At 36.0% G+C, this 27048-nt stretch overlaps 1 protein-coding gene across 7 annotated transcripts in view; it reads left to right on the top strand.

Moving 5' to 3' along the window:
* DIP-zeta (Dpr-interacting protein zeta) overlaps positions 1-27048 on the top strand; it is a 403629-nt gene that overhangs the window by 331841 nt on the left and 44740 nt on the right. For all 7 annotated transcript variants that reach the window (XM_070106684.1, XM_070106682.1, XM_070106680.1 and 4 more), the window contains one exon: positions 3193-3343. In XM_070106684.1, the coding sequence (XP_069962785.1) occupies positions 3193-3343 (151 nt within the window). The remainder of the gene's footprint in view (positions 1-3192; positions 3344-27048) is intronic.

The following is a 27048-nucleotide window of genomic DNA, read 5'->3' as shown; positions in this document are numbered from 1 at the left end:
AAAAAGAGGTTTGCCACATGCTAAAAATTTGGAAAATTTATGTGAAAATGATAAAATTGTCGGGCGGGCTGATATTGATAAAATTGTTTGCGCAGATAAACCGGAAAAAAATGTACAGTCACAATTACATAAATGTGTTGGCAAACACATGGTCCCTCATCCATGCGGTGTTTTGATTCCAAGCTCTCTATGTATGCAAGATGGAAAATGTTCGAAAGAATTTCCAAAGAATTTTGTACAATCAGCGAAAGAATCAGTTTATGATTATCCGTTGAATAGACGACACGATAACAAAGTTTCTTAAATTGGCGTAAAAGACAACGAGAAGGAGATAAAATTATTACTCGGATGTATATGGTGGTTTGCCATCACATAAGTTGGAGCTCAAAATTAATGCGATAGTTTTGGTAATTAACAATTTAAATGCGAAGCAAGCATTAGTGAATGACATATTCAGGGACTACAATGCCATTTAATTTTCAAAGAACAAAATTTCCAGTTATCATTGCATTTGCTATAACAATTAACAAATCCTAAGGACAGACATTTGATAGAGTTTTAATAGTGTTGAGGAGCCCTGTTTTTCCGTATGGTAAACTTTACGTTGCAGTCAGTAGAGTTAGATCATTTGAATGTCAGTAATGATGGTGGATAAGGTCATTTTTCTAATTATGAAAAGGTGTTTACAAAAAATATTGTTTACACTGAAGTTTTGAGAACTTTGTAATATAAAATATAGAATTATTATTATACATTATTATCGTTTTAGATTTAGTTTCCGTTTAAATGTTTTTATTCGTTCATTTCCTAATTTCATTTCTTTGCTTCTTCAGAAATTGCTGCTTTCTTTAGATTTTGTTCAAATTCTTCAATATCTTAATGAAACTTGGTACACATGGTACCGTAAGACGGTTGCTATTGCAGAGGGGCGTAATCGGACCACTGCCACGCCTACAAAATACCATTAATCGAAAACCACTAAATTTCCATAACTGAACTCTACAATAAGATACAAGACTATTATTTTCTATAACGAATCGCATTAGGGAGGGGAATCTGAAGTCTAAAGAATTGTTTAAAAGTGGGCGTGGCCCTACCCTCTTATAGGTTTAATGTGCGTTTCTCCTAAAGCTATCAGAGACTTTGAGTTTTACACACAGGATGGTACAATTAAGCTTTATAGGCGTGGCACCGACCAACTTTAGGTTAAAACCCATATCTCGGGATCTACTTGACCGATTTCAACCAAATTTGGTAAGTAACATTATCCTGAGATGCCTAATTACAGTGCGGGTGAAATCGGACGAAAACTACGTCTACCTTCCAAATAAAACAATTTGAAATTCCATCTGATTCTATCACTTTCTAGTAAACAAATCAAGCACCAACGAATGTATCGGGAAAAAACTTTGCCCGAATAGTGCGCTTAAAGTTGGCCACCTTGTGACCAAAAATTTTTAAAATCAGATTACGACCAGTTCCCACAGCGAACATTTTTACAAAACATATCGGTAAACCTCTGAGAATGTTATTAAAATTCGGAGCAACTCCTTTCCTGACATTTGCCTGTATGTAAAAAATAGGTTGAATCGGGTCAATATTTCCCTTAGTCTAATAAAAAGATTTTCGTACTTCCGGTTGACTTTATACCACATACATCGGTTAAGTTATTTTAATGAAATTAAGAGAGCGTATTTTTTTAGTAAAAGTGTATCTTTATACCTAAAGTGGATAAAATTGCGCAAAAACTTGCCTTAGCCCCATATGACTGATATTCAAGATTTTGAAACATTCGGCTGACTGTACCCATATGTATGTATATATATTTATAAAATTGCTTGAAAATAAGTTTTCAACTATACCTGACTAATGTCAAAAATTAATGCAATCAACCCTTCTATTTCTTTGCCCCTTATATATGTATGATTTCTGACTTTCCACCTGATTTTAAACCGTTTAGGTTGATGAAAATGTGTAATACTTTAATAAAATAAAGTGGACAAGTTTTCTTTTCAAGTTTTCTGGTTTAGCGCTAAATATATAAAGATTTGGAGTAAACCTTGCTATAAGCCTCATATACCCAATATAATGAATTCCCATCATCTGGTTGACGTTTTCCACTTTATCTCAAAATTTTAAACTTAGCCTATATAAACTCTCACATAGGTATATCTCATTTGAAAATGATTTTATTATAATTATATATTTTATATTATTATATAAGTAGATGCGAATAAAACTAAATGAGTCTATGACCTACAAGTATAACATAACATAATAAGATACATTCTCTACTTGTGCGCGAACATGTTCAATATGCAATATGGTAAAAAAAACATACTTTAATTCGCGTTTTGATTTGCTTCAATAAGTAAAAACTAATTTTAGATCTGTAAAAATATGAGATAAAAATCTCTCCAAAATAGAATTTCCACATAAGCTAAGGACAAATTGACAAATAAATAGTTAAAATAATGAATCAAAAAGAACAAAGAAATAAATGGATTTAATTGGAACAAGCGATTTGAACAACAAAACAATATATTTAGTGGCAAGAGACAGCCCTTAAAAATTCGCATATTTAGAAGAAGATTACTTAATATAATCTTTAATCACTAGACGTGTTTTCTTGAGCATTTGCGGTATTTTCCTTTATGGAAGTTTTAAAAACTAATAAAGTTGGATATGGTATTATCAATAGAAATAGATGCGGGGATGCCTTACACATAAATCATCAACATATTTAAAAAAGCTACGAGTTTTAATTTACTACTGGGGAAAAATGACTAGTCGTACCGTACAAATTGTTCGTTGTGATAGTTTTTGGAAAGCAGTATCTTGCCCACCCTAAAGTATTCGCCCTTTTTAATGATGTGGCACTATAACCAAGTTTGGTGTTAAGCAGCTTATTATTCTAAAGAGATACACTATTGAACAGCTGTCTGAACATACTCCAAATATAAATTTTCGCCTTTGCCTCAGAGACAAAACGGTAACCAAATATTGACAGAAATTTCACCAGGATTAATTATAAACACTTGCAGTTACATTTTTAGCAGCTACATAACATAAAGGATATGCCAAAAGAAATTAGAGAAATATTGATATCTCTGGCGAAGTAAATGCCATTTTTCGCTTAAATTAAATTTTTCTGTCATATTCATAACTTGATTACTTTTTTCATTTTTGCAGTCCCTCCCATGCTTTTGATACCACATCAATTGGTTGGGGCTCCAGAAGGTTTCAACGTTACAATTGAATGTTTCACGGAAGCACATCCAACTTCGTTAAACTACTGGACTCGTGGGGAAGGCCCCATTATACACGACTCCTACAAATACAAGTGAGTACACAATTAATGATGATTTAAAATATTTACTTTATGTATTCGTCATTAATAATAAAAATAAATTTTTTGTAACTCCTCAAATTAATCTAGATAGTTATAAAGCTATTTATATATATGTATGTATGTACAATTGTACATACATATACAAGTAATATTTTTAAACTATACGATTTAATTTTATATTTATTAACAATTGTATGCTTAATTTACATTATTTCATTTGAATGTTTGCTTAAGAACTAAACTAAACTGTCGATAACAACTTCTACCTTGATTGTTTTTACTCCTATCGTATGAGAGCGTATTAGAGATATTTATGATTTGAGTGAGTGTAGCAATGTCACTCCTCCCATCTACAAATATTTCAATGTCCTCATTGCAGTTTTTTGTTTTTATTATTTACAAAATGTGTAGAATTAAAAAAAAAATTAACAAATTCATATAATTCTCAATAATATTACTAAATTTTTTTTTTTTTTTACAAAATACTTAAAACTATTAATTATAAACATTAATCAGTTATACATATTTTTTCTTTCTTTTAAATTGGCTTTTCGGTTTGAACAAGCCGTACTTTTTTATAAGAGTTACTAATCTTATCCAATCTTTTCCTAGAGGTTTCGGCGCTAACAAAATTCGTATCTATTTCTTTTTCTTGTCGGTTTTGATTTATGTTATTTATCCTTCTTCTTTAATTAATTGGGGATTGGTTTTTGGATGTTTTCAATTAAAAAATGTATTATACGGACTTTCACCTGTAGTGGAATGAGAAATAATATGGTTGTAGGTAAATAATGCTTGTTCAATTTGAAGGTATTACAACTCTTTATCCCCAGAACTACAAATAATTCGCAATTTTCCATTCATTGTTTTATGAAACCGCTCAACGTCACCAATACCAGTTTTCCCAGTTGTGACTTCGACTGCTATATTCAATTGTTGACACCACTGCTTTATGCTAACATTATTGATACCTTGGTCCTGGTCTATTTTTAATGTCTTCGGAGGTCCCATAAAATTAAAAACCTTTAGGAGGGCTTTCTTAGTTTCTAACCAATTTAAAGATGATACTTTTTCAGCTGTCGCAAATTTGGAAAACAAATCAATACATGTTAGATAATTTTCATCATCCCATTGCCAAAAGTCTACTACAAACTTTTCTCGAGTCTTATACACAGGAGGCGTAACTTAAAATGGTAATTTGTTCGAGATTTGGTTGTTTTTGCAATGGTTGCATAACTCACATTCATTAATTATTTTAGTTCTCTCTTTAAGGTAATTAGGGTAATAGTATTTTTGCTTGAAACAGTTTGCTACTTTTTCGATTCCTTGATGCAGTCCTTCGAGGTGAATTTCTAATATTTTGGATTTGAAGGCAAAATAATCTTCAATATTTTCTAATTCCTTCATGGTTCGGTAAATTTTAAATCTGTTTGAAGTAATCAGAGTTTTATAAATGTTTTGAAATTGTACAAAGTCGTCGTCATCGGTCATAAGTATTGTTGTATTTTTGTTTAACAAATGAGTTTTAATTAAGTCCTTTATTCATTCAGTTGTTAGTTCCATATAATATATAGTAGTAAGATTGTTAGAAAATATTTTGCATGTGTTAGTACAATTTTGGTTAGATCTTATTAGCTTAAATTGGTTTTTGAATACGTTCAATGGCCTTTCGGCAATTCTAATAAACTCGCCGGAGTCTTCGTCAGCGGAATGGATTTTGGCTACATTCAGCAGTTTCTTCATTTACGTTACATTCTTCAATTCTAACCCGAGATAGCGCATCGGCAACATTATTTTCTTTACCTGGAATGTATTTAATATCAAAATCGTATTCATTCAACCTAATCTTCCACCGTTGCAGTTTTGCATTTGTCTCTTTTAAATTATGTAACCATTGCAGAGGGCGATGATCACTATTTATTAAGAATTTTTTGCCGTATAAATACGGTCTAAAGTATTTCGTAGCCCATACCATTGCCAAGAGCTCTTTTTCTGTTACCGAATAATTCAACTCATGTTCATTAAGTGTACGGCTGGCGAAACAGATCGGATGCCCATTTTGGCTTAACATTGCTCCTAATGCTACATTAGAGGCGTCTGTCGTTAACGTAAATAACTTCTCGTAATTTGGATACGCCAGGATCGGCTCTTTTGTTATTAATAACTTAATAGTTTCTATGCCTCTGATAAATTCTTTATCTGAACTATTCACCACATTGCCTTTCTTTAAGCAATTCGTTAAAGGTTTTGTTATTTTTGAAAAATTTTGAATAAATTTACGGTAAAATCCCGCTAAACCCAAAAATTGTTTTATTTCCTTTTCCGTTTTGGGAATTGGATAATTTAAAATTGCCACGACTTTATTTGGATTTGGTTTTATGGCAGTAGGGGTAATAACATGGCCAAGAAACTCGGTTTCTTGTTTTAAAAATTCGCTTTTGTCCGGCTGTACTTTTAGATTCGCTTCAGCTAATCTTTGAAACACTTTATCGAGCGATTCGATGTGCTCTTGCAGAGATGTACTGAAAACTACTATGTCATCTAAATAAACCATGCAATCTTTCCCAATTAGACCTTCCAAAACTGTATTCATAAGCCTTTGGAAAGTGGCTGGTGCATTTTTTAAACCGAATGGCATTCTCAAAAATTCGAAGTGGCCATTTTGAGTAGAAAAAGCGGTTTTTTGTCTATCTATAGGATCCATTTCGATTTGGTGGAATCCTTGCGCCAAATCAATTGTCGTGAAGTATAGACATTTACCTAACTTTTCAAGTATCTCGTCCATATTTGGAATGGGGTAGTTGTCATCCACAGTGATATTATTTAACTTTCGGTAATCTACAACGATTCTCCATTTTTCTTTACCTGAAGCATCTAGCTTTTTAGGCACCACCCAAATCGGTGCAGAATAAGGAGAAGTACTGTGGCAAATTATTTTTTGTTCTAGCATATCTTTATTCTGTTTATTTACTTCCATTTTATGTACTTCTGGGTATCTATAAGATTTAACATATATTGGATCTTCATGAATAGTTTTAATTTGTGAGTGAATGTAAGTTTCTCACCTTCTTTGTAAAATAAAGTTTTGTGTTTCCCCAGCAATTTATTAAATTTTTGCGATTCTTCATTATTTAAATGGTTGAGTCTAAATTTGGCAGTAAATTTGTCATCATTAACATTCAACTCGGTTAGTAAGGTAGTGTGTGTATAATTTTTAACATTGTTGAAAAATTTGTTTATATGTCCTTGTAAACTAATTGTATTATTTTTTAAATCGATCTTAGAGTTGAGCTGACGAAGTGTATTGTAACCTATTAATCCGTCGTAATTATCGGAAAAATTATAAACGTAAAACATCATTTTGTGGTTATGGCAATTGTCGAAAACTTCTTGAATCTGTTTAAGTAATACTTTTCCTGTAGCTGTTGTTAGTAATATTGGTTCAATTTCAATGATTCTACTACTAAGAACTTGGGGCTTAATTAAACTGACAGAAGACCCCGTAGCTATCAAGAACTTTATAAATTTACCTTCGATCTTTAATTCGATCGTGGGCAATCCTCCGAGGCTTCTAATTGAAAATTTGACTGCTCAAATTCCATTGGTTGAGGAGCGCCATATCGCCTTATTCTAGATTGATTCGAATTAAGTTCATTTTGCCTTCTTATTTGTTGCGAATGTATTTTAGGTACAATATTAGTATTAAGCGCACTAAAATTATTTCTGTTAGTATAACTATTAGGAGAATTTAAAGCTGTATTCATTTCTGGGTAATAATTCAATTCAAAGTAATTTGGATTTGAGTGATAAAAATGATTTGAGTTATTAGGTGATGGGGTATATCCTCGATAGTTATTGCCATGAGAATAGTCAAAAAATCGATTTCCACTAGGTGAGCGAAAATGTTGAAACTCGTTACCATTTACTCTATTTGAATTTATGTAAGAAAGGTTGGAAACTCTGGGAAATAGGATGTTTCTCTGGTTATAATTTTGTTTGCTTTTGTTTAGTCTTCTATCATCTTCAAATACATTATTTTCTTTCAAAATTCGTATTGCTGACTTAAGGTCTGTTACTAAATTTGCATTTATTAATGCAGTTAAATAATTTGGCAATTCCCTTTTTAATGTCTTTAAACTAATTTGATCTAGCTCTTTATACAAAAATGTTTTGATGGAAATATTTTCATTTTTTAATTTGATACAATCTTTTACTCTACATACTTCTATGTTAATTTCTTCGCACAATAATTTTACGCTATTCTTAAATTTTATATTACTTATTTCCAAAATTAGAGTAGACACAGGTGTATGTTCGCCAAATTCATCAATGAGCAATTGTCGTAGTGTTGTCCAATCACATGGTTGCTCCCGTCTTACAATATCCAGAGCAGAATCTCTTAGAGTGCAGGTAACGCAGTTAAAATAAAATGCAGCCTCTTCTAAAGAGATTGTTGTGTACCGAGGTACAATGCTGTCGATGTACAACGCTAAGTAGTTTATGTTGCCGTCAAACGGTTGAATCTGCCTAATGGTTTGCATGACGAGATCGCGCTTATCTTTTGCTTCAGTCATTATTGTTTCTTTATTTATACTAAGAGAGCTCAATTTTTTGTCTACAACTGCTAACTCTTCTTCGACGCTGCTCATTAATAAGAGCAGTGTATAGGTTAAGTTAAATTATTGACTTAAACCGTTTTTTTTTTTTTGTTTATATCAAATTATCTCAACAAAGTTAAGTAATAGATATCGGCAAAATTGTTATTTAATTTAGTAGTATTTTTTTTAAAACTCTCTTTTTATTTATTTGATTTCAAACACTAAGAGGAATGTTTGAGCATGTTCTCTTATTTGGTTAATCTTCGTGCAAATCACTGGAACCGTTTTTATTAAATTTCTGTTTTGTTTTGTGGGTCTCTTCCTTTTACATCAATCTGTTCTTTACTTACATTGACATTGGCATGATATTGAATACAATAAGCTGACCTTTACATGACATTGATCGGCCTTACAATGACATTGAACATTATATTGTATTTTATTCAGCGTGAGTTTTTTTTTTTTTTAACTTTACTTTAATTAATATACTTATTAATAATTTTTAATAGTAGATTCGTTTAAAGGATCTCTTTCGTAGATCCTACCGACTGCGCCAGTAATATTTTTAAACTATACGATTTAATTTTATATTTATTAACAATTGTATGCTTAATTTACATTATTTCATTTGAATGTTTGCTTAAAAACTAAACTAAACTGTCGATAACAACTTCTACCTTGATTGTTTTTATTCAGACCGTATGAGAGCGTATTAGAGATATTTATGATTTGAGTGAGTGTAGCAATGTCAATTACACATATACATAATCATATAAATAATCAGAATGTTGATAATGCAGAGGAGCAGTACACAACTTTACTCGATTTTAACTTTAACTTTCTGAAAACAGTCGTAATTAATGTCAGAAAAGAAAAATGTCCGCGAAATTGGTGTACACAATTTAATTTAATAAAACATTATTTACACGTTAAATATTATTTTAATTGAAGTGAAAAGTGCTTGGAATACGATCGAAAACGTGCACTTGATATATTTATATCAAAATCGTGCAAGATTGAATGACTTAGCCGAATGGAAGGGACAGTCTTTGTATTTTTTGTGTAAGGTTTACAGGTGTGGTATTGCCATATGTGGGGTAATCAAGTGTGGTGTCATCGTGTACCAGAGACCTTCAGCGGTGCACTGCAACAAAGAGCAGACCGCATTTACAGCTTCGTTCTTCTTTGTCCGATCGTTTTGTATACATATGTATGTAAGAGAAATACACAAGTAAAAAGTAGGGTATTTTTTGTTGGTGTGCACCAGAAGACTGCAGGAGTGCCAAATTTTCGCATTCAAAGTACTTATACTTGCTTTAAAAACGGTGGTGGTAGCAACTCACACTCAAACACATGTATGTTTGTGCGAATATCTACTCAAAGAAATATGAGCGAGCGAAGCAACTGAGCACCTCGCGTATTTTCTATTACGTTGTAGTTGTGTTTTTTATTCACACTCGTCGTTTTTATTTGCAGACTTGTGGCGGTCTTGCTTATCAAAACAATGTATAATGCTTGAAACAGTCACCGACGCATAACCAATGAAAGCACAATGTAAATAAACCACCGCTTCTAACGTTCGTTTACGTAAATATCCGCAAAAATTGGACTTTCCCCGTAAAAACAAGTCAGCAGATTGCTTTCTTACACGGCAGGGTTACCAGTCACGATATTATGTAGTAATTAAAAAATAAACTTGATTATATTTAAAATATTCTCAAATTCACAGTCGAAAACTTTTATTTTTAAATAGGTAGACTATTTTTAGGATTGGAATTAGAAGAAGGGACTACGAAGATATAAGAAAAGGAAGAGGCTCAATGCTCGTCAAAGAGCAGGATGCACGTACATCGCAGATTTCAACACAAATATCAACATAGTTTAAAGAGTAGGATGCACGTATGACCCTACAAATATCGCAGTTAGAAACGCGGTTGTCAACGCAGTTGGAAAAGCAGTTCGCAGCGCAAGATGCACGTACAATATATCAGCACATTTGTCCCCACAGTTAAAAGAGCAGGATGGACGGATATCGCAGTTGACCTCACAATTCGCAGAAGTGTTCTTACAGATTTCGGAAGAGCGGGATAGAATTAAAACTGAAGTGGATGAAATGAATGATCATATCCGCGAGCTACAATTTAATCGGCCAATTATGTCGTCAGCTTCAGCCAAGGTAAAACCTCCATCCTTTAATGGCTCAGTTCCATACTTTTAAGCTTCAATTCGAAAGATGGCACCTTAAAATAATTGAAGCGCTGAAGATAAAGTAGCTGCATTGTTCATTGCATTAACAGGATCTGCAGCGGAGATAGTACAGACTATTCCAAACTGCGAGGCGAGTAGTTATAAAACGTTGACGGGTTTATTAGAAAGACGGTATGGTAGTGAGCACAGGAAGCACATCTTCCAAATCGAATTGTGAATTCGCTGCCAGAAAGCCAATGAGTCTGTGCAGGAGTTTTCTACAGAGATTGAGAGGTTAGCTCACTTAGCTTATGCACATTAATCAGTGGAATACATCGAAGACACGAAAATTCAAACCTTTGTCAATAGAGTACGAGATAACACTACACGCTTCGCTGCGTTAGCATGTCCATAATTAACGTTTTGCGGAACCCGTTTCTTATGCTCTTACACAGGAAACTGAATCTCTGCTTAGCAATCAAACATTTAAAGCGCATATATAAGTGAACCAATTACTTGAAAAAATTTGAAATATGTAGAAAGCACTGGAAAAATCTACAGAAGCGCGTAAGAAAAATTATGGTATGGTTAAATGCTTCAACTGATGAAAAAGTGATAATATTGCACGCAACTGTTACCAGTCCAAAAATCCAGTTGGGCCTAAACGCAAAGCTAAAGAAGATCAAGAAAATGTCAAATCCAACCTATCGTTAAACTAAAACGAGCCAGCGGAAAGGGCACGGGCTGGCTCCCGCAAGCAAATGCCCTGTAATCTCCATTCCACAAATTAAAATGAGATTAGCCACCCCTACATATACACACCAATATCTACTCGGGTAAAACTCAACATCGAGAACGCTACACAGATGTCACCTCACAACAACACCTCACACCGCCAACCAACAAAAAGAATGGACAACAGGACAGCCAACTTTTCGATCGATCGCCGTCATCGTAAACCTGCGAAGTGAACATCGTTTTTTCGACTCTTTCTCTGCGTAATCTTTAATTTAATTTGTTAAAGTTCAATTTGTAAACTTTTTTCATCACTTTGTCTTTGCTTTATTGGGAATTAAGGCAGGTGTAAAGTGAAGGTGGTGAATGGTTTTATGCAAATTAGTATCAATTTATTCAGCAGCTAACGTTACCATTAATGGATTTGTAGACGGCAAAATGCGCATACTGACTCTTAATACGGGCGCATCATATTCTATATATATCATATGGAGTAAAGTTGCGTACAGCTTTTGGAGAAAATACCCAAGTTCTCGGAAAAGTAACGTGCGAGATCGTAATTGGAAAGGCGTAAAAAGGCCTTGTTACATAATTTTATAGTGGCAGATTTGTCATAATTGGAGTAGACTTTCTAGCGAATCAAGGAATTAAAATTGACGTGGTGAACAAGATTATGACCCATACAAATATGAAAGGCCACTTATGTTCGGTTACGATAATAAGTACAACATTAGACGAGTGATAACAACAAGGAGCCAGCAGATTCCACCAAAATCAGAAGCAGATTGTTTAGGCCACAAAAAAATCTACATCAAACTTACTTATAGGCAAAATCCTGGCAATGACAAGACAAGATAAACGTGTTCCAGTAAGCGTACTTAATGAATGCAAGTTTCCAATCAAACTCTCCAAAGGGGTTATATTATTGTAGTGTCAAGAGATTGAGGCCGTGATAAATTGCGAAACAGATCTTGAGAAAGATTTCATGGACGAAAACAACATATCGAGGGATATTAACGCATGAACCGAAAAACTAGAGGCAAATCATCAAAATAAAGCTACACTATTTCTAGATACTCATCCATATTTGATAAAAGCGATGCCGAACCAAAAAGAGCCAAAGTTGTGATATATTTTATTAACACGGGTGATGCAAGACCAATCCGCCACGCTCGTCGAAGCGTTCCTGTGGCAAAACGTGGAGTTGTAAGTCAGACCATATGTGAAATGAGCAAAAACGGAATAATCGAACCATCAGAGAGTCCATGGAGCTCACCTGTAGTACTTGTGAAAAAGCAAGATGGCAACATGAGATTCTGTGTGGACTATAGAATGTTGAATGATGTAACGAGAAATACAGTTATCCACCACCTAGAATCGATGACACGCTGGACTCGTTATCAGGCACAAAATCGTTCTCAACACTTGATTTGAAAATTGGTTACTAGCAAGTGAAGGTAAACGAAGAAAACAAAGAAAAGGCGGCTTTCAGCGATGAATATATATGAATATTTATCGTAATGGCCTTTGGATTATGTAATTCTCCTGCTGCCTTTGAGAGACTTGTGGATTGTATATCATCGTTCTGGGTAAAAGCTTCGATGAACACCTTAAAAACTTGGAAGTGGGTTTTCACCGGATACCTAGCGTTGGTCTAAAGCTGGGCCCGAGGAAGTGTTCCCTTTTAAAAGAGGAAGTAAGCTACTTAGGACACAAAGTGACAAGACTGGCCCACTCCTAAAAGCTTACATGATTTACGGATAGACGATTCGTTCCAAATGTTGCCAGTGTAGCTAGTATCCTTCATGAACTCACGAAAAATAACAGAGTTTTTGAATGGAATAAAAAACAGGATGTGGCTTTACAAACTCTGAAGAAACGGTTAAGTACTGCGTCAATGTTAGCGTACCCGGTCCCATGATCAGTGTTTGATTTGGATACGGATGCTAGTGGTATTGCAGTAGGAGGCGTTCTATTTCAAGTCATTGATGGGCATGATAAAGTGGTTTCGTATTACATCCAGACAATAAGCAAGCCAGAGAGAAATTATTGTGTAACTCAGAGGGAGTTACAGACGTTGCTGAAATGCACCAAATATTTTCATAAGTACATCAATGGGCAGCGATTTCTGGGGAGGACAGATCATACACCATTAAAATTGCTTATACAATTTAAAACCCAAAAGGACAGTTGGAACGGTGGATTGAGGAACTCGAAAGTTACGACTTCTCTATAGAACATCGCAAAGGTAGTAGTCATGGAAATGCTGATGCCATGTCCCGCCGCTCCTGTAATTTGGAATGTAGACATTGCTCGAAAGCTGATTTTAAAGAAGACATTATAAGACTACTAACAATAACATCAGGCTCTGATCCAGAGGAACTACGAAAATGTCAGCAAAAAGATCCAGATTTGAAATGTGTAACACATGGATTGGAGTTGAATAAACGTTCAATGAGAGAAGAAATTGCTACGGAAGCCCTGTCGCAAAGACTTATTGAGTACAATGGAATAGTTTAAAGTTAGTGTCTGGCTGCTTGCATCGCGTATGGGAAAACAAAGATGGGCAGAGTTGCCGAGCTCTGATGATCGTTCCGAAAGTAAGAAATCTAGAAGTTCTCAACGAACTGTTATTAAACGACTCAACGATGTAGTGTATAGTATATAGATCATTGGAAGACCAAGGAATAAAATGAAGGTGGTTCATCTGGAACGACTTGGTGCATTTGGTACCGCAAATATGTCTAATCGGGACGGTCAGATTAGGTGGGGGGCAGTATTTCGAACACGAATGCCAAAACAAATCAGAATCGACAATAAATTGCCAGAATCAACTAGTTAGCGAATTCGTAGTTGCAACAATGTTCTAGTGTCAAAGTTTTGTTAAAGATCTATTATACAAAGGCTGCAGGACCATGCAGCAGACACAGCTCTAATTAGAGTGTTGCGGTGTAAAGAGCAATTGAGCTATAAGCGATAAGTTGTACAATGGAATAACGAGTAATAAGTGTTAAGTTTTTGGAATTAGAAAAAAAGTTAAGTGTATAGCCATTAAATTGGGACTTTTAATTAACAATCCAGTGATCGAACTCAAGTTTGAGTTACAAGGTAGACGATTTATTGAGAAATCCGTTGCAATGTTAAGACATCAATTGCTAAGCACTAGTCAGTCTTATTTTAGATTGCTTGTCGAGATGCTCTGTAAGATGGGATTGTTTTGTCGCTCATTATCGACAAATTCTCTCTTGGTGTCACTCTGTGAATTCACACAAGCGATATTCCTTTTCACAAAACTTTCGTAATTGTTCGTGCGGTTCGGCTCAGCGACACTTAGAGCGTATTGCATATTTCATTTGTATGTTTAGATGGTAGTCTCACTTTTTGCTTCCAAGGAATTACCATGAATGTGATAGAACAATCTTAGAATACCCGCTATTAATATAGAAAAAACGTTTGACGGAAATTCCCTATACCAGCAGAATGTATTAAATACCCGCTATTAATATTTTCAAGCCAAGATTACGAATGGCTCAAGATATTCCTTTGTTGTTCACATAGACACTGGGACATAAACTATTAATTCAAGGATATTTTCTAATGAAGAGAAAAACAAAATATGGATTTTTAATACTTAAAAAATAGGAAATTCCATTATAAATTAGTTATAAATTTAGCCTTGAAATATTAGCAGCGCGTATTCAATACATTCTGATGGATTAGGGAATTCCCGTCTTATTTTCTTTGAAACCATTAAGCGGGTATTGTGCATATTGTTCTACCACATTCATGATAATTTATTGTAAGCAAAATGTGAGACCATCATCCCAACATACAAATAAAATATGCAACACACTCTAAGCGCGCTATACCGGCAGCGCTGGAATTTTTTTGCTTAATCTAATCGCGATCAGTCAAATTTTGTTGCGGATTTCGTTACTTTAATGTTTGTTGCAAAATACTGAAAATTTTATTTTTTAATTTTTTGAGGTAAAAGTCCTCAAACTTTTCATTTGTTACCTTAAAGGTAAATAACAATATGATAAAAAAATATTTATATTCATACATATTTTCTCAAAGTACAAGTATTGAACTATAACTCCTGAAAACTCCGGACTTTGCTGCCACTTGCTTACAGAACAAGTCTGTTGCCAGTAAATGTAAAATGACGTTTAGTGCCTGACTTGGCGTTGTTCTAAGGGATCCACTGATGCATATACTGTCTGCTCTTTGCATGCTTTCCATACGCCTCACCGCGTATTTATATTCCATTATTTGCCACCATACCATTATACCGCTTGTCAAGATCGGTCTAATAACTACTGTATGGAGCGAATAAGCTGTCCGAGGCGTTAGCCCCATTCGGAGCTCACCATCCTTTTACAGGCGTAGAGTGCCGTAGCTGCTTCTTTCACCCTAGCATCTATGTTTGGTTTCCTTGAAAGCTTCCTGTCTAAGATTAGTCCTAAGTCACTTGCCTTATTTCCAATTGTTAGTCAGCTACCATTTAATACTGGTTTCTTGGTGAACAATACTAGCTCCGTCTTACTAGCATTTAAGTTTAGTCCGCCCGATACGGCCAAACGATTTATATCGTCTAAAATTGTTTGCATAAGATTAGTGAGAGTGTTCGGGAATTTACCTCTAACCAAAACTGCCACATCGTCAGCGTAGACCAAAACATATACCTCCTTCTTTTCTAGATCCTACAGCAACTTATTCATTGTCAGGACCCAGAGAAGTGGGGATAACACGACTCGTTGAGGTGTACCCCTTTGGACAGATCTGCATATCGTTGAAGCCCCCAGCGTTGAAATTATTGACCTGCTCATAAGCATCTGTTCACATAATTTTCTGAGAGGTTCAGATATGTCCAGACCCTTAAGCGCGCTCAGTATGGCCCTAGACTGGATATTATTGAAGGCTCCTTCTATATCTACGAAGGCAATTAGAGTGTATTCTTTATTTTCCAGAGAGATTTCCGCCACCACAGAGCTTAGTGCTGTTTCTGTAGATTTTCCTTTAAAATACGCATGCTGCGAAATAGCTCACTTTTCTGATTTTTGTTTGTTTCTATATGTATTTCTTTTAGCCTTTCTAACGTTTTTAGGAGGAATGAGGAGAGACTAATTGGTCTGAAGTCCTTTCGACTTGTATGCGAGCTTTTACCTGCCTTAGGTATGTATATTACCTTGACTTCCCTTTACAGCGAAGAGATATGGTTTAATTGCAGCGCCCCCTTAAGAATGGTAACTAGCCAATCCATTTATAATTCTGCGCCTGCTGTAATTGGACTGGGAATGGACCGTCTGGTTCTGGCGACTTGAAGAGCTTGAAGCTATTTATTTCCCAGCGTACGTTGCTTTCTGACACTGTGTTTAAAAGAGTGGAGTCTATTTCTGCTCCATTGTCTTAAGTGTATTCGACCGTATGGCTTTCAGAACTGCCTGGGAAGTGGGTATCCATTAGTAGTCGCAGCGACTCTTCACTGGATACCGTCCAACTGCCGTCTGGCTTCTAAAGATATTCGATATTTTGCACCGATTGTACCATTATTTTCTTAAGTCAAGACGCTAATTAATCATAAATAGCTAGTAGTTCGGTGTCCTTAATCTGCAAATAAGCCCTCCATTAACCCATGGCTCCTGAATGAGGCCAAGCTCAGGCTGTTTTATTGCCACGTGGTAAACTAGGGCTACTAAAACTAATTTGCTGTTATGGTGATTAATTTGTAGAAGACGGATTAACTATTGTTATCTATGCGTCTTCCTGAGAGTCGCTTAAAAGCACTGAGAGAGAGGTTTGACAGTATGTCAGCAAGCTCAGATCTGGAAGAACACTCACCTTGCTATAAACTTTTAACATCTCTGGAGGACTCTATAGGATCTTCCTCGACTTCGCATATCTCGTAGATGGTCTGCAGCATCGGCCGTCTGACTTTTAAGGTGTGATTCTCACTTTCGTGAATCCATAACTGATCTCCCTGCCACTTTTCGCCAGTGGTTCAATCGATTCCTTTGTTAGTAACAGTCAGTCCACGCCAGATTCTGCTACGGGGTCCTCGAAGACTTGACGAATATCCACTCCTCTGCAGGCAGATTTTGATTGCAGGCTCTTTTGAGCTGCATAATCTGGTCCGGATATGATGGTGCATCCGGGAACCAGACCCTCGCTATCATTTTAGCTCCGGGATATACCTCTCTATCTTGGCTATAGCAGTTTTTTATAGTACATCGGCAAACGATTTTGCAGGCGTTACACCCTTTGTCTTCGGTCTCATGGCTGCCTGCTTAGCCTCTTCAGCTGATCTTTGCCGCTGGGCTGCCTCTACTGGCGCTTGAAGCTTGAAGTTTGGTATGACTGCTTTCGCGCAGTCAATCGATGCCTGGATCTACTTCGTTAGCTCCCCTTTGCTTGGTGGTTGCAACTCCACTTTCCTCAGTAGGTATGCGGAGAGGCAACGCTTTTGTCGGATTCTGAATATTAAAGACAGGCCACTCTCTGGCAGACGAACTTCTACTACCTCAGGGTTACCACAGACTGTTACCAGCCCGCCCTTGCTTACGTCGGGGAGGGTTCAGCGGGGGATTTCCGCCGACCAAAATACAACATAACTAAAGATCAAATACACGGTACACCTACTTCTGAGCATGTGTATTTGTTGTACTTGTTTTTGCTTGTCAAGAGCTTTTGTTTTACTAATAAATTGTTTGATAAGCAAAACCGCCGCAAATCGTTGGTTTAAATTAACAGACCTGCGCTTTATACACTTCATTATAATGAAATAATCTTTGGATTTATTTATAAAACAAAACAAGAACAATAACGGAAACACAACAATTAATTTAAATGATATTCGTTTATATGCACTGCAGGCATTAGTCTGTGGGTGTATGTCTGAGTATGTACATACATATATTGTGAAAATCATGTGTACTAAATAAAATGGAGTTTTGTTTTTACAATTCTCATTTTTCCACGGTTCTTAATTCTTATTTAAATACTGGAAAACCGTGGCAACCGACAAAACTCTGAATTGCGGCTGCACGTATGAATAAGTGAAGTTATGTGCAGCCAGCATTTTAGAACATTAGAAATTCTTACTTAATTGTAAATATTTCCGGAACCTTCCATCGAACGCATTCAAAACTTAACTAAAGTGTAAAAAATTGTTAAATCTAGTAATTTGTATATTCTTTTAAACTCACTTAAGAATTTGAATGAAATTTTGCAATTTTTTGAAAAGTTTTGGTAAGTCTAGTCAAGACACAAACCATCCATAGTCAAAATAAACTATCGATAGTGAGACGAAAAAGAACGATTGTTTTGCAGCTCTAATGTGTTAATGCGGCGACGTCTTAAATAAGTGGGGGTGACTTAAAGTAGCCATACATTCATGATGCACTTGTGTTTTCGGTCGGTATGAAATTCTTTCGCCGTATACGACAAACAAATCCATTATACATTCGTTCCTCAAGGAGTATACATGTGCGGAAATCACGCCGATAATTTCTTGTAATTCTTGTATAAATTTATTGTAATAACATTTTTATGTGTTTTACAGCCTTGTTGTTGCTGTTGCTTCTACTCCATACGCCTGGCACCAACTCGATACCTATGTCCAGTGTGCGCACGATCTATCCATTCGACCATATCATGTGTGGGAAACACTCTAACGAAATCTTTTAAACTAAAAATTTTTGTAAAATAGCAACTTTCTACTTATGAATGTACATGAGGGGGGGAATGTAAATATGAATGTTTATGTTTTTATTTTATAAGGGAAATCATAAAAAATAAAATTATACAATAGAAAAGGAATTCAAAATAAAAATTTAATTGAAAATTGTGTTCACAAGCGTGTTCTTGTACATACAATTTTTAATATTTTCTGACTTATATATATATATATATGTGCCTAAAAATGTAAAAATTTTAAAATATATAAAAATAAACGTTACGCATACTCGTATATATATATATTAATTTATGTATGTATATACAAGTTTTTGCATACAGAAATATCTGTGGCAAAATATTATAATATCTTAAGTCGAATTAAGACAAAGTCGAGTTAACGTCATATTCTGATTCATCTTGTTGCAATGTACACTATAATCCACTGCTTTCCAAATTCTACGAAGGTATCGTTGCTTAAACCAATTTTTCAGATAACTTGAATGTACTAAGTTTCATTTTACTGAAAGATCTTAAGTTGATGATGATGAATAATCAGATAAGTTACTAAAATACCCTCACTCTATTATATCCTTCCTGAACCACCTTGTGTTTCTGATGAAGTTCATCAATACAAAAAGTTTTATATGTGCACCCTCCGAGAGACCATCAAGAAACCTTCGACCGATAGTTGGGATTCTTTTCCTATACAAAGCTTTTCATTCACATAGAAGATGTTCTATAATATTTTCTTCTTTTACCTATTGACAGCTTCTACAATATGTATGGTGTTCTTAGTCTGCTGGAATGTCTGCCAATTAGACAGTTGTTAGCAGTCCTGCTAGAGTTCTTATGTCGTTCCTTTTGAATTTTAATAGTTGGCATGTGAGGCCTATAACCCATTCCTGCCACGTTTGTCTGCTTGCTGAGCAAGTTAGAAATTGACTCCACCGAGACTCAGCTATAAGTAGGTAGGTAGGATTTAGCGTTGAATACGCCATTTTGTTGCACTATCGTAGAATCTTATAATCTTGCTATTCCGTTCTGCTTTCTAATCTTGTAACTTATTCTTGATTTCCATCTGCTTTGATCTATTTGTACAAAATGCATATAAAGCTCTCGTTTGATCGTTCCCAGCGGCCATGGTATTAACTCCGCTCCGGTTACGTCTAAAGAAGCCCCTAGCTTTACCAACCTGTCTGCGTTTTCGTTACCGAAAATGTTCCTATGACCGGTAACCCAAATTATGATTGAGTCGAGTTGACTTTCCAGTGGAATTACTACAATCGAATTAATCCTTGGTGTCGACAGGACCAGCAGTGCGGTCTGGCTATACGTGCAAATGGTTGCTTTTCGTATCCTCGCATAGCTATTCAATATAACTCCCTAGGCCTTCTCTATACGTACTACTTTCACCACGAAGATGCTGGCTGAGTTTGGTAGACGGTTAGAAAGAGAGAAGCCAAGATCAGCGGAGTATACTCCTGCCTATACTCGCAGTCCAATTTGGAATCGTCGGTATAGCTAGAGGTAGTATCTTCCTCCTCTACTAAACCTCTTCTCCATTCCCATCTAAAAGGTATCCTTACTATTGAAATCTAACCTTGGGTGGATATAGTCTGATTTACTTAGGTTAAGCTGGTTCAGAATGGCTCTGTGTCCATATTATTTCCGGTTGGAACTCAGCTATAGTTATAAACCTTCTTGAGGGAGGTCGTTTCCGTGTTTTTTAAAGGCCATTAAAACGCGCAAATACATACTATTTCTTATAAGCAGTTGATTCCGATCGTTCAATTTGTATGGCAGCTATACGCTATAGAGATCTGATCTGAATAAGTTCTTGATCTACGCCCAATTTTTTGAAAATAACTCGTCAAATGAAAAAGCTTTCCATACAAGCACTTTATTTCTATTGTTCAGTTTGTATGGCAGCTATATACTATAATGATCCGATATCGGTCATTCCAACAAATCAATAGCATCTTGGTGAGAAAAGGCCGTGTGCAAAATGTACCAATGTGTGCAGCTACGCATGTGTAACACCTAATTAGAACATTGCCTCAATTATCGTTTTAATGGACTGCTTCAATTCAGTCAGATTTCTAGGTTTTGTTTTGAACACCTCTTACTGTACATAACCCCATACAAAAAAGTTTGGTACAGTAAAGTCATATGACTTTGGGGCCAGCGGAAAGTGGAGCTTCTTGATATTAATTTGTTTTCAAATTTTCGTAAGAAACGTTATTGAAAGGGATACGTCCTCGGCGCAGTTCTGGGTAAAAACCTCACTCAACAATCTTCAAATAGAGATGAATCTTGATAATTACTGTTAACCCGTTTTCTTCAGAGAGGTGTGCCAGACAATACACCTTGATGAAATTACGCACCACACAGGGACTCATTCTGCGTAAAATTCCGTCTCGATATACGGCAAATTTGCTTGTTTTCATTTCTATTTGTGACCATATTTTTTTCGGCAAAACCCGGTACGGTTTTTTTAGTCATCGATATTTTCTATATTATAATTTACCTAAAATCGCGACATATAATAGGTGAGAGCAAAAAACTTTTATTAAAAAAGAATGGAAATGATAAAAGAGAAAAGATCTTTAATTTAATTTGTTAAAGTTCAATTTGTAAACTTTTTTCATCACTTTGTCTTTGCTTTATTGGGAATTAAGGCAGGTGTAAAGTGAAGGTGGTGAATGGTTTTATGCAAATTAGTATCAATTTATTCAGCAGCTAACGTTACCATTAATGGATTTGTAGACGGCAAAATGCGCATACTGACTCTTAATACGGGCGCATCATATTCTATATATATCATATGGAGTAAAGTTGCGTACAGCTTTTGGAGAAAATACCCAAGTTCTCGGAAAAGTAACGTGCGAGATCGTAATTGGAAAGGCGTAAAAAGGCCTTGTTACATAATTTTATAGTGGCAGATTTGTCATAATTGGAGTAGACTTTCTAGCGAATCAAGGAATTAAAATTGACGTGGTGAACAAGATTATGACCCATACAAATATGAAAGGCCACTTATGTTCGGTTACGATAATAAGTACAACATTAGACGAGTGATAACAACAAGGAGCCAGCAGATTCCACCAAAATCAGAAGCAGATTGTTTAGGCCACAAAAAAATCTACATCAAACTTACTTATAGGCAAAATCCTGGCAATGACAAGACAAGATAAACGTGTTCCAGTAAGCGTACTTAATGAATGCAAGTTTCCAATCAAACTCTCCAAAGGGGTTATATTATTGTAGTGTCAAGAGATTGAGGCCGTGATAAATTGCGAAACAGATCTTGAGAAAGATTTCATGGACGAAAACAACATATCGAGGGATATTAACGCATGAACCGAAAAACTAGAGGCAAATCATCAAAATAAAGCTACACTATTTCTAGATACTCATCCATATTTGATAAAAGCGATGCCGAACCAAAAAGAGCCAAAGTTGTGATATATTTTATTAACACGGGTGATGCAAGACCAATCCGCCACGCTCGTCGAAGCGTTCCTGTGGCAAAACGTGGAGTTGTAAGTCAGACCATATGTGAAATGAGCAAAAACGGAATAATCGAACCATCAGAGAGTCCATGGAGCTCACCTGTAGTACTTGTGAAAAAGCAAGATGGCAACATGAGATTCTGTGTGGACTATAGAATGTTGAATGATGTAACGAGAAATACAGTTATCCACCACCTAGAATCGATGACACGCTGGACTCGTTATCAGGCACAAAATCGTTCTCAACACTTGATTTGAAAATTGGTTACTAGCAAGTGAAGGTAAACGAAGAAAACAAAGAAAAGGCGGCTTTCAGCGATGAATATATATGAATATTTATCGTAATGGCCTTTGGATTATGTAATTCTCCTGCTGCCTTTGAGAGACTTGTGGATTGTATATCATCGTTCTGGGTAAAAGCTTCGATGAACACCTTAAAAACTTGGAAGTGGGTTTTCACCGGATACCTAGCGTTGGTCTAAAGCTGGGCCCGAGGAAGTGTTCCCTTTTAAAAGAGGAAGTAAGCTACTTAGGACACAAAGTGACAAGACTGGCCCACTCCTAAAAGCTTACATGATTTACGGATAGACGATTCGTTCCAAATGTTGCCAGTGTAGCTAGTATCCTTCATGAACTCACGAAAAATAACAGAGTTTTTGAATGGAATAAAAAACAGGATGTGGCTTTACAAACTCTGAAGAAACGGTTAAGTACTGCGTCAATGTTAGCGTACCCGGTCCCATGATCAGTGTTTGATTTGGATACGGATGCTAGTGGTATTGCAGTAGGAGGCGTTCTATTTCAAGTCATTGATGGGCATGATAAAGTGGTTTCGTATTACATCCAGACAATAAGCAAGCCAGAGAGAAATTATTGTGTAACTCAGAGGGAGTTATCTATGCGTCTTCCTGAGAGTCGCTTAAAAGCACTGAGAGAGAGGTTTGACAGTATGTCAGCAAGCTCAGATCTGGAAGAACACTCACCTTGCTATAAACTTTTAACATCTCTGGAGGACTCTATAGGATCTTCCTCGACTTCGCATATCTCGTAGATGGTCTGCAGCATCGGCCGTCTGACTTTTAAGGTGTGATTCTCACTTTCGTGAATCCATAACTGATCTCCCTGCCACTTTTCGCCAGTGGTTCAATCGATTCCTTTGTTAGTAACAGTCAGTCCACGCCAGATTCTGCTACGGGGTCCTCGAAGACTTGACGAATATCCACTCCTCTGCAGGCAGATTTTGATTGCAGGCTCTTTTGAGCTGCATAATCTGGTCCGGCTATGATGGTGCATCCGGGAACCAGACCCTCGCTATCATTTTAGCTCCGGGATATACCTCTCTATCTTGGCTATAGCAGTTTTTTATAGTACATCGGCAAACGATTTTGCAGGCGTTACACCCTTTGTCTTCGGTCTCATGGCTGCCTGCTTAGCCTCTTCAGCTGATCTTTGCCGCTGGGCTGCCTCTACTGGCGCTTGAAGCTTGAAGTTTGGTATGACTGCTTTCGCGCAGTCAATCGATGCCTGGATCTACTTCGTTAGCTCCCCTTTGCTTGGTGGTTGCAACTCCACTTTCCTCAGTAGGTATGCGGAGAGGCAACGCTTTTGTCGGATTCTGAATATTAAAGACAGGCCACTCTCTGGCAGACGAACTTCTACTACCTCAGGGTTACCACAGACTGTTACCAGCCCGCCCTTGCTTACGTCGGGGAGGGTTCAGCGGGGGATTTCCGCCGACCAAAATACAACATAACTAAAGATCAAATACACGGTACACCTACTTCTGAGCATGTGTATTTGTTGTACTTGTTTTTGCTTGTCAAGAGCTTTTGTTTTACTAATAAATTGTTTGATAAGCAAAACCGCCGCAAATCGTTGGTTTAAATTAACAGACCTGCGCTTTATACACTTCATTATAATGAAATAATCTTTGGATTTATTTATAAAACAAAACAAGAACAATAACGGAAACACAACAATTAATTTAAATGATATTCGTTTATATGCACTGCAGGCATTAGTCTGTGGGTGTATGTCTGAGTATGTACATACATATATTGTGAAAATCATGTGTACTAAATAAAATGGAGTTTTGTTTTTACAATTCTCATTTTTCCACGGTTCTTAATTCTTATTTAAATACTGGAAAACCGTGGCAACCGACAAAACTCTGAATTGCGGCTGCACGTATGAATAAGTGAAGTTATGTGCAGCCAGCATTTTAGAACATTAGAAATTCTTACTTAATTGTAAATATTTCCGGAACCTTCCATCGAACGCATTCAAAACTTAACTAAAGTGTAAAAAATTGTTAAATCTAGTAATTTGTATATTCTTTTAAACTCACTTAAGAATTTGAATGAAATTTTGCAATTTTTTGAAAAGTTTTGGTAAGTCTAGTCAAGACACAAACCATCCATAGTCAAAATAAACTATCGATAGTGAGACGAAAAAGAACGATTGTTTTGCAGCTCTAATGTGTTAATGCGGCGACGTCTTAAATAAGTGGGGGTGACTTAAAGTAGCCATACATTCATGATGCACTTGTGTTTTCGGTCGGTATGAAATTCTTTCGCCGTATACGACAAACAAATCCATTATACATTCGTTCCTCAAGGAGTATACATGTGCGGAAATCACGCCGATAATTTCTTGTAATTCTTGTATAAATTTATTGTAATAACATTTTTATGTGTTTTACAGCCTTGTTGTTGCTGTTGCTTCTACTCCATACGCCTGGCACCAACTCGATACCTATGTCCAGTGTGCGCACGATCTATCCATTCGACCATATCATGTGTGGGAAACACTCTAACGAAATCTTTTAAACTAAAAATTTTTGTAAAATAGCAACTTTCTACTTATGAATGTACATGAGGGGGGGAATGTAAATATGAATGTTTATGTTTTTATTTTATAAGGGAAATCATAAAAAATAAAATTATACAATAGAAAAGGAATTCAAAATAAAAATTTAATTGAAAATTGTGTTCACAAGCGTGTTCTTGTACATACAATTTTTAATATTTTCTGACTTATATATATATATATATGTGCCTAAAAATGTAAAAATTTTAAAATATATAAAAATAAACGTTACGCATACTCGTATATATATATATTAATTTATGTATGTATATACAAGTTTTTGCATACAGAAATATCTGTGGCAAAATATTATAATATCTTAAGTCGAATTAAGACAAAGTCGAGTTAACGTCATATTCTGATTCATCTTGTTGCAATGTACACTATAATCCACTGCTTTCCAAATTCTACGAAGGTATCGTTGCTTAAACCAATTTTTCAGATAACTTGAATGTACTAAGTTTCATTTTACTGAAAGATCTTAAGTTGATGATGATGAATAATCAGATAAGTTACTAAAATACCCTCACTCTATTATATCCTTCCTGAACCACCTTGTGTTTCTGATGAAGTTCATCAATACAAAAAGTTTTATATGTGCACCCTCCGAGAGACCATCAAGAAACCTTCGACCGATAGTTGGGATTCTTTTCCTATACAAAGCTTTTCATTCACATAGAAGATGTTCTATAATATTTTCTTCTTTTACCTATTGACAGCTTCTACAATATGTATGGTGTTCTTAGTCTGCTGGAATGTCTGCCAATTAGACAGTTGTTAGCAGTCCTGCTAGAGTTCTTATGTCGTTCCTTTTGAATTTTAATAGTTGGCATGTGAGGCCTATAACCCATTCCTGCCACGTTTGTCTGCTTGCTGAGCAAGTTAGAAATTGACTCCACCGAGACTCAGCTATAAGTAGGTAGGTAGGATTTAGCGTTGAATACGCCATTTTGTTGCACTATCGTAGAATCTTATAATCTTGCTATTCCGTTCTGCTTTCTAATCTTGTAACTTATTCTTGATTTCCATCTGCTTTGATCTATTTGTACAAAATGCATATAAAGCTCTCGTTTGATCGTTCCCAGCGGCCATGGTATTAACTCCGCTCCGGTTACGTCTAAAGAAGCCCCTAGCTTTACCAACCTGTCTGCGTTTTCGTTACCGAAAATGTTCCTATGACCGGTAACCCAAATTATGATTGAGTCGAGTTGACTTTCCAGTGGAATTACTACAATCGAATTAATCCTTGGTGTCGACAGGACCAGCAGTGCGGTCTGGCTATACGTGCAAATGGTTGCTTTTCGTATCCTCGCATAGCTATTCAATATAACTCCCTAGGCCTTCTCTATACGTACTACTTTCACCACGAAGATGCTGGCTGAGTTTGGTAGACGGTTAGAAAGAGAGAAGCCAAGATCAGCGGAGTATACTCCTGCCTATACTCGCAGTCCAATTTGGAATCGTCGGTATAGCTAGAGGTAGTATCTTCCTCCTCTACTAAACCTCTTCTCCATTCCCATCTAAAAGGTATCCTTACTATTGAAATCTAACCTTGGGTGGATATAGTCTGATTTACTTAGGTTAAGCTGGTTCAGAATGGCTCTGTGTCCATATTATTTCCGGTTGGAACTCAGCTATAGTTATAAACCTTCTTGAGGGAGGTCGTTTCCGTGTTTTTTAAAGGCCATTAAAACGCGCAAATACATACTATTTCTTATAAGCAGTTGATTCCGATCGTTCAATTTGTATGGCAGCTATACGCTATAGAGATCTGATCTGAATAAGTTCTTGATCTACGCCCAATTTTTTGAAAATAACTCGTCAAATGAAAAAGCTTTCCATACAAGCACTTTATTTCTATTGTTCAGTTTGTATGGCAGCTATATACTATAATGATCCGATATCGGTCATTCCAACAAATCAATAGCATCTTGGTGAGAAAAGGCCGTGTGCAAAATGTACCAATGTGTGCAGCTACGCATGTGTAACACCTAATTAGAACATTGCCTCAATTATCGTTTTAATGGACTGCTTCAATTCAGTCAGATTTCTAGGTTTTGTTTTGAACACCTCTTACTGTACATAACCCCATACAAAAAAGTTTGGTACAGTAAAGTCA

This window comes from Bactrocera oleae, chromosome 3 (assembly GCF_042242935.1).
Source record: "Bactrocera oleae isolate idBacOlea1 chromosome 3, idBacOlea1, whole genome shotgun sequence".
NCBI lineage: Eukaryota > Metazoa > Arthropoda > Insecta > Diptera > Tephritidae > Bactrocera > Bactrocera oleae.
This window is presented reverse-complemented; position numbering and strand designations above follow the sequence as displayed.